General features: G+C 43.5%; 1 protein-coding gene across 1 annotated transcript; it reads left to right on the top strand.

The window, feature by feature from the left end:
* Nucleotides 1–282: 282 nt before the first annotated feature.
* KCTD12 (potassium channel tetramerization domain containing 12) lies at nt 283–6,514 on the top strand. Its single transcript, XM_007960601.3, has one exon. The coding sequence runs from the start codon at nt 557–559 to the stop codon at nt 1,532–1,534; it is 978 nt and encodes a 325-aa protein (XP_007958792.1). The 5' UTR covers nt 283–556; the 3' UTR covers nt 1,535–6,514.
* The last annotated feature ends 2,590 nt before the right edge of the window (nt 6,515–9,104 follow it).

Raw genomic sequence — 9,104 nt, 5'->3', positions numbered from 1 at the left:
GGCGCAGTGATTGTCCCTCCAAGGAGCTGTCTTCCGAAGCCGCCAAGTCTCAGGCCGGACCTCTTTGGAAGAGGGAGAAAGTTGGGCGGGACCACAGGGCGGGGCTGGTGGGTGGGGGACGGGTGGGAGTCCGGGCGCCCCCAGCGATCGCGAGCCGGGGTGGAGCCAGCAGCCCCGCGTGGCGTCCGCGTTTAAGATGCAAATCGAGTCCCCGCTCCCCCCTCCACCCGCCGGGTAAGCTAGGCTCCACCGCCGCCCACGCCTCCTGCGCGCCACGGCACCAGAGCAGGCGGCTCTACTTAAGCAGCGCGCGGGCCGCGACCCAGCACTCGCCTGGAGCGCGCGGGCAAGGCGGGCGGAGCGCACTGGAGCTCACGGGGGCGCACAGCGGCGCGCTCGCACTGCTCGGCTCAGCGCGGTTTTCGGAGGTGGCGGCGGGGCGCAGGGCTGAGCGAGCGTCTGGGCTCCGGGGCTCCGGGGCTCCGGGGAAGGCGGCTGCAGTTCTTGAGTGCAGCGCGGCTCCCTGCCACTGTCCCGGCCCAGCCACCTCTCTGTCATGGCTCTGGCGGACAGCACACGTGGATTACCCAACGGGGGTGGCGGCGGCGGCGGCAGCGGCTCCTCGTCGTCCTCCGCGGAGCCGCCGCTCTTTCCCGACATCGTGGAGCTGAACGTGGGGGGCCAGGTGTACGTGACCCGGCGCTGCACGGTGGTGTCAGTGCCCGACTCGCTGCTCTGGCGCATGTTCACGCAGCAGCAGCCGCAGGAGCTGGCCCGGGACAGCAAAGGCCGCTTCTTTCTGGACCGGGACGGCTTCCTCTTCCGCTACATCCTGGATTACCTGCGGGACTTGCAGCTCGTGCTTCCCGACTACTTCCCCGAGCGCAGCCGGCTGCAGCGCGAGGCCGAGTACTTCGAGCTGCCAGAGCTCGTGCGCCGCCTCGGGGCGCCCCAGCAGCCCGGCCCGGGGCCGCCGCCCTCGCGGCGCGGGGTGCACAAGGAGGGCTCGCTGGGAGACGAGCTGCTGCCGCTCGGCTACGCGGAGCCTGAACAGCAGGAGGGCGCCTCTGCCGGGGCGCCCTCGCCCACGCTGGAGCTTGCTAGCCGCAGTCCATCTGGGGGCGCGGCGGGCCCGCTGCTCACGCCGTCCCAGTCGCTGGACGGCAGCCGGCGCTCGGGCTACATCACCATCGGCTACCGCGGCTCCTACACCATCGGGCGGGACGCGCAGGCGGACGCCAAGTTCCGGCGAGTGGCGCGCATCACCGTGTGCGGCAAGACGTCGCTGGCCAAGGAGGTTTTTGGGGACACCCTGAACGAAAGCCGGGACCCGGACCGTCCCCCGGAGCGCTACACCTCGCGCTATTACCTCAAGTTCAACTTCCTGGAGCAGGCCTTCGACAAGCTGTCCGAGTCGGGCTTCCACATGGTGGCGTGCAGCTCCACGGGCACCTGCGCCTTTGCCAGCAGCACCGACCAGAGCGAGGACAAGATCTGGACCAGCTACACCGAGTACGTCTTCTGCAGGGAGTGAGCTCCCCAGACCCCGTCGCCACTCCAGCGCCCACTCCTTTTCCTGCCCGAGAGATGATTACAGAGCCTCTTGTCCTCGCTCTGTCCCCCAGCTGCCCCTCTCCCAATCTCCCCCTCCAGTATTAGCTGGCTGAGACCTGTCCGCCCACCTTCCCTCCACTTAGAACCTGCAGCCGCAAATCCTCTCGGCTGCTTCATCTTCTTTCGACCTCCTGAACCTAGAGAACCCAGAGAACCCCCACCTCACCCCCACCTACCACTCCATCCTTCCTCTACTCCCTGCCTCAAACCACCCCTCCCCCAGATGGTACTTCAATCTGGATCTATTGGGGCAGTGTGGCCACAGAGTCACCAAGTACCTGGGAATGATTGAATTGTTCAGAACCTGATTGGAGCATGTGCAGTGTGCGGAAGATTTCCTTGAAATCTTCTCAAGCTCTTATGACTCACTGGGGGTTGAAGAGATCAGGATTGGTTCCACTGTCTGGGGTTAGTGTTTTACAAGGTCATTACACAGTCTTTTTGACCTCTTTTGAAGGTAGAATTTTAGAAGGCTGGATGGAAGATTCTGAGCCTGGAATTAGGACCCCATGGAGGCAGTCCAGTAACTAAACGAATAAAGTTTTGAAAAGTTACACGTAAAGTAGAAGAATCTAGTGCTGGGACAGTAAAGGATCTTTTCTCGTACAGAATAAAAAGGTCTCAGCCTGTGGCTTAAACTTATAGAAAGTGATCCTCCTGCCTGCAGAGGCACCCTTTTCAGCTGCTGCTCGCCAGAAGTCCTTGATTCCAGTGGTTGACATGGCAGCAGTTACTGGCAAGAGGGAGAAGGGACACTGCCGCCTAAGAGTGCAAGGCTGCTCAGGTCTCCAAGCGCCGTAGGAGGTCACCTGGCAGTGACTGTAGGGAGCTGGGTCATAGTGCACGTCGTGGGTATTAGGAAAGCCTGTATTCTTGCAATGAATGACAGTAGGACCTTCCTTTAGCTGTAAGACTTGGTGGGCGGGGTGGGGTGGGGAGGGAGGAAAGGGTAGGAAGGGTGGGAAGGGAGAAGCCGACATACTCGTTTATGATTTGAAAGTTGGAAATTTGTACCATCTGTTTGAGTACATGCACATTTTAAAAATATCATATAGTAAATGCAAACATGCCAAGCATTTTATAAAGATTAATAACAGACCTACTCTTAACAGGCAGTTTGTTGAACTTACTGTTTTGAGTTCTAAACTTAGAGTTATTAATGCTTATATATAATCTAACCAAAGAGTTACCCAGTAGGGTTTTAGTTTTTGAACTTTTATTTTCTTGTTGATTATAAATCCTGATTTTAAAATCTGTTGAGCAAAAGAAGTTTCATTTTGGTTACTTAGACCTAAGATCACTTATTAAAAATCCTTATTTTCTCCAAGCCCAGCAAATGTTGACTTCTGGGCAAACCTGAAAACCTGAAAATACCACTTTCATGCAGTTTGTTTGAAGTTAAGCGAAATCTTTTCAAATGACAGAGCTGCAGAGAACTCAGCACCAAGGGCTGCCTATCTATGGAATATTTTTAAATGAAGGCAAGTAAGTACTTAAAAGTGAGCTGAGCAATAAAATGGTCTAATAATAGGTAAATGCAACAGAAACAGAAGGAGACCTGGTTGCCTTATGCCTTTACTCTTACATGGAATAAATTCCCAATGCATATCCTGTGTACACCATAAGTGAAGGGAAATAAACCTCGTCATGCTCCATGCTGTGAGGTGTCCTTTGAATATTCTGTGATGATGGAGAAGCCTATTTTGTTTTGTTTTCAGCATCTTTCTCTGACGTACGTTTTTAAGGATTTTGTAAGAGCTGTTTTCAGTGTTTAAATTAGTGCTATTTTTCCTTGTTTTTAAAAATGAATCTCGTACTGTATCTTACTATGTCCATACAGATGTTACAAATTGGAACAGTTTTATTCTTAGACTCATGTGATCCAAGCTGTATATACCATATATAAACATTTTACATGAATCATTTAGTTTTTTAATTCATTTACTAATGCTATAAAATTTCCTATATTACCCCAGTAATTTGCATCAGCTGGTGTATATATAAAGCAACATGTTTTGATGAGTTTCTTACATCCTTATCTATGGGGAAATTGGGTTAGGAAAAAGTACATAATTGTAAAACTGAGTTTGCTCTATACTTTTTTTCTTGAGTATTAGTTGTATTTACTAATCATATGTTGATTAACTGTCTACTTAAAATCAAGGTACCTGTATTTTTAATCCACTAATTTTTTTTTTAGTTGGGAAATAAGAGTTGAAGTATTTTATTAGACTAACATTTTTTGAAAAGTAAAATTGACTTTATATACAAAGCCTGTAATTTTGGGCAAAATGGAAACACCTCTAGGAAGTTGTGCTTGCTTGTGTGTTGAGTTTGGTCTCAGACTAAATAATGCATCAGAATTTATCTGTTTGAAGCCTGAAATAATTTAGGACTCTTATTCACTGACCAAAATTCAGTGTTACAGAGATTTCTCTACCCTGCATGGTATTTTGTTAGATTGTTCAACAGGAAGCACATGATTGAGAACATCTTGGGACAGATCAAAACCACTGACAAATGGCAAGACTCGGCGATTCTGATTTCCCTTCTCAAATCTGCTCAACTCCAAGAGTCTTGAGAAACTGCTAAAATTTTGCCTCTGTCACTCAAGTCTTACAAATGTTATCTTGTAAACCTCTGAGTTGAACTATTCCACTGTCTTGTACATAGGCATCTTATTCACTCCACCCTGTCACACCCAGCACCCCCGACATTATTTGAAAGACTGGGAATTTAATGGTTAGGGACAGTAAATCTACTTCTTTTTCCAGGGACCACCGTCCCCCCTAAGTTAAAGTCAATAAAAGAAAACTGTCTATTTTTAGCCTAAAGTAAGGGCTGTGAAGAAAATTCATTTTACATTGGGTGGATAGTATAAAATACAAGTAAAATAACTTGACATGAACACTTTTAGATCGCTTCCCCTCCATGGGCTTTGGGCCACAGAATGAACCTTTGAGGCCTGTCAAGTGGATTGTAATCACCTGTAAGCTGTAATGGTGGAGGTATTGTGAGTTCATTTGAGTTAGCCTTCCAAAGATACCATTCACATAACCTGGGAGAATGTCATAAATTATTGAGATAATTATCACTGCATGAATCTGATTCAGAAGCATGCATTTACATATGTTGCCCTAATTACCATTTGATGACCATAAATACAAGTGAATGACATCAGACTTTTAGTAGCAAACTTAATTTTTAAAAAGGAGTAGACAATAGTGGTTAAAAAAAAAGTACCAGGTTCTGTGTGTTTGCACCAAGTAATTGAAATGTTTTTTGTTTAAATGTGGACCATGAACAGTATTCATTCTAGTTTTTCAAATGATATGCTGTAGAAAATATTCCTTGAAGATGTGAGATTTAAAATTTTTTCCCTTTCAATGTTGTTTGTATTGTATTTCTTATTTGGATTTTTTGATTGATAGCACAGTGATAAGTTATAATACTAGACAAAATTGTCTTCTCTTTCAAACCAGAGCCATATATATGTCTGTATATATGGGACCTGCTGCTTCTCTGAGGAAATGCATAATCTGTTAATACTCAGACAAAATGAGCAATTGGGCAGTGCTCATAATATATTCCAATTTTTATTGGAATTTTCGATGGAATATTATTTCAATAAAGCCATGTAAGGTGAAACTTTGATAACTTCTTACCCTTCAAGTTAGGGTAAATTCTGATCCAATATTCAAATCATTTGTGTACTCCCACATGCAAAATGCTAAATTACGATGCAGACATTAAGAAAAGTATTGACTGGAGGGGTTGAATTCATTGAGAGTTTATTTTATAGTCTAAATCACAAATACTTTACTCAATTTAGTTTTTAAAATAGTAAACTGAATATTTTTGTTGTAAGACTATCAGAATCAATCCTTTGTTTGGAATTTTTTTCCTGTTTTTCCTTACTATAAATCATTTAAAAACTGAATTAATTTTCTTAGATGGCCTGAGTCCGTCTCTTGAGAAATAAGTAAAATACTCTTCAGTATCTGTAGCACCTGAAATAGGTCTTTGTATAGCCAGAAACAAGTTATGTTGAAGTTAGCTTTTCTTTGTCACAGTTTGGGACAATAAAAATCTAAAAGTATTAACACTTGATTTTCTACTGGGGCCCTTGAAACTTGGATGGAAGAAATTCAACCAGAATATCTACATTATAGTATAATCATGTATGGTAGGAAGATGGACTAGTTAATCAAGATTTGTTGTCACTTACATTTTTAGTGATTTTTTTCCAAACCAATTTTTTAAAAATTCTAAATGTGTTTTGAGGTATGTGTACATTAATTGTAATGTAAACTATTATACAACTGTTTTTGTGACTTTATAGGCAGGTCAATTTTGCTATTACTATTGAATACAAATGACAATTCATTTATGACCACTCAAACAGCGTTAGTAACCATTTAGTGACAAAGGATTAAAACATCATCGTGGACGTTAATTTTGAAGATGTAAATTATATGTTGTTTAAATTTTTCCAGGCATCTGAAAACCTTATCTGCTAGACAATGTAAGATTCACACAGAGTTATCTGGGATTCTGAAATTTTAAGTAGTACATATCATTAAACCGTTTTCTCTAAATGTAAGAAGAGAAGAAAAAATCATTATCATCAGATTTTTCTAATGACACAGAAATGTAAGAAAAAAATCCCTTTATATTGAAAAAAGATGCAGTTGAAGTCTTTTCAGACATGCCCAAACTTTGAGAATTTCTTCAACCATCTAATGCTGTGAAGGTTTTTGTTCTCCCTGTTCACAACCAGTTGTATAACAGAAATACTAGCTACTGTTTTCCTTCCTGTGTGTGAAATAATGAATCATTGATTATGTGACTTGTTATGTATTCAATTAAACACTAAAGAATAAAACATTCACTCCTTTAATTATTCCTCTTGGCTCCTTGGCATGGAATGGCTTGAACACTGGTCTAATTTCATTTATGGGGTTCTCTAAATACTGGCAACACTTCCCAGATTGTTGTGGGACTACTGGTGAGCATTATGCCGTCAGAACTCTTCACCAAAGAACCGACCAGCAGGAACAAGCACAAACAGCTTCTTTCCCCAGAGTTTATTGTCAAGAATGCCCAGGTGGTCTGGTACTTAATGTGGAAGAAATGTTTTTCGCAAACACTTTCTTTGACTTCTTTGCAGCATATGCCAATTGCTGTCTATAGGAACAAGGAAATAGAAGCTTTGAGATGTGCTTTAATTAAAAGTACAGTTCATGAGAAGGTTCTAAAAAATCTTGGGAAAGAGGAGCTGCATTTTTGACGTGGGGACACTTTACTGCATAATCTCTAGTGGTTGATGTTCCTCCTCTCTAAAGAAGGCACAGTGCTGCTAAGATTGAGAAATCACAGAAACTCAAGTCATCTGGGTTATGGCACCGGAAGCCATGAGTCGGGCGGGTAGAGTGAGCCAGGCTTCACCCTTCCTCTTTCCTTTTGCCTGTACTTCCTCTGGATAGCTTTTGTTTTAAAAGTGTGTGCGTGTGCATAGACACATTATTTTTTGAAAATTCAGTACAGATTAACCCTCCTCCAGTAACCCCTAGTTTTTCCTAGAGGCCAGCTTTTTTCTTTTCCATAGAAATCACACCCGTTCTGTGTCTTGCTTTCTGTTAACCACGTATCCTGGAGCTATTGCAATGCATGAACATGTAGCAATGATCTACCTCATTTTGTCTGATAGCTACTCGATATTCTGCATGATACGCCATTGTCTAGATGTGCTGTCATTTATTTTGCCAGTCCTTTATTGATAGGCATTTAAATTTCCAGGTATTTTTTCCTACTCCAAAGAGTGCTGTACTGAATGCCTTTTTACATATATGCAAATATATTTGAGTCCAGCTTTTTTTGTATGAAGTGATGCCAAGAGAGAAATGACCAGGGGGCACTTTTTCCTTCTTGAGGAACTATGGAAACAGTGGGATTCACTGGAAGCTCTTTAGGAATCGGTGGGGGTGGTATGAAATCACTCTAGTCATTAGGTATGTAAGTGTGAAGTTTTATGTAGCTTTTATATTGGAAACAAGGCCCCTTCTCTTTGTTTTCTACTTCCTTTCAAATTTTATTTTATATTTTTTAAATGAATTATGACCAATACCTTGGTTTTTGGTATACAGTGTATCTAGAGGAGCCATATTATATTCCATACTTCTGAAGGAGGCACCTTAGGGGGATTTGGTAAAGGATGGGAAGCTATAGAAGAAATATGGGGTGCCTTCTGGAATCTCAGTTTTACTAATTAAAATATGTACCTATGGGTAGGGGAATTAGGTCCTTCCACTGGTAAGTGATTTATAAAAATCTGTTTCATTTTATGGAAAGATTGAGAATTTTTCATGAATTTAAGAGAGAAAACCTTACATGTTAAAGACACTCTGAACTTGTAGAATCCTAGGAATGAGTTCACCTTCTTCTGCCATTAGGAACTTGGTGATGGTGGTAGTGGTAGAGTTGAGAACTTCTGTTGGCATACACTGGGCTTGATTTTTGAGGGATAGTTTAGGGAAAATGTCAGCCTCCTAAGTTCTCTGCTTTACTATGTTCAGGTAAGTTTCAATGTCCCTTTGGGATCCAAAGGCACCTTCTTTACACTCACAGATCTCCTAAGAGTAGCAGATGGGGTGAAGTAGAAAAGAGGTCATCAAGGCTGTTTTAGGCCATTAACTCTTAACTTGTCCACTGCAACTTTCCCCCTTGTATAGCAGCCATTGAGGATTCATTCATTCAAAATCTCTTAGTACTTACTGTGTGCCACACTGTGCCAATCTGTTAGGGAAACAGGGATGACTAAGACACAGAAGTGCTGAGGATTAGTAAGAGAACCAAATAAAGATAGAATGACTTGGTAATCAGAGCTAAGATAGTCTGAGCAACTGAGGGAGTCGGAAAGGGGGATACCTAAGTCATATCTTAGGCTTGCTAGAGGAGGAGAAACCAGAGCAAAGGCTTAAAAGTGAAGAAGAGAAAGAGGAGAGGCCTGCTAAGCCCAGGTCAGCTTAGTGAGGAATGATCAGGAGACAGCAAGAACTAGAAGCAGCTGAGTGTTGCTGAAACCTCATGGCAAAAACAAAAAGCCCTCTATGCCCACCAAAAAAAAAAAAAAAAAAAAAAAAAAAAAAAAAAAAAAAAAAAACAACAACCAAACCAAACCAAAATCAACCAGCCAAAAAAAGCATGGTCAGAGAGGCAGTAAGAGCCAGATCAGGGTGAGCCTCACATAACCCATTATAAGATTTGAACTTTGGTTCTCAAGATGTGCTGAAGAATTTTAAGCAAGGTGTAAGGTAGTCAGAGAATTCAATTCTGCAGAGACCGTTTGGGGGCTCTGCAAGGGATGGGTTTGATAGGCACGGCCAGGAGTCAGAAACCAGGAAGGAGGCTGTTTATGGGAGTCCAGATGAGAGGACCACATGAAGCCATGTGCAGATCTCCTGGCTGCAGTGGGGGTGGTGGGGAATGGG

Source organism: Chlorocebus sabaeus, chromosome 3 (genome assembly GCF_047675955.1).
Source record: "Chlorocebus sabaeus isolate Y175 chromosome 3, mChlSab1.0.hap1, whole genome shotgun sequence".
Classification (NCBI taxonomy): domain Eukaryota; kingdom Metazoa; phylum Chordata; class Mammalia; order Primates; family Cercopithecidae; genus Chlorocebus; species Chlorocebus sabaeus.
The sequence above is the reverse complement of the archived record's forward strand: the minus strand, read 5'-3'. Positions and strand labels throughout refer to the sequence as shown.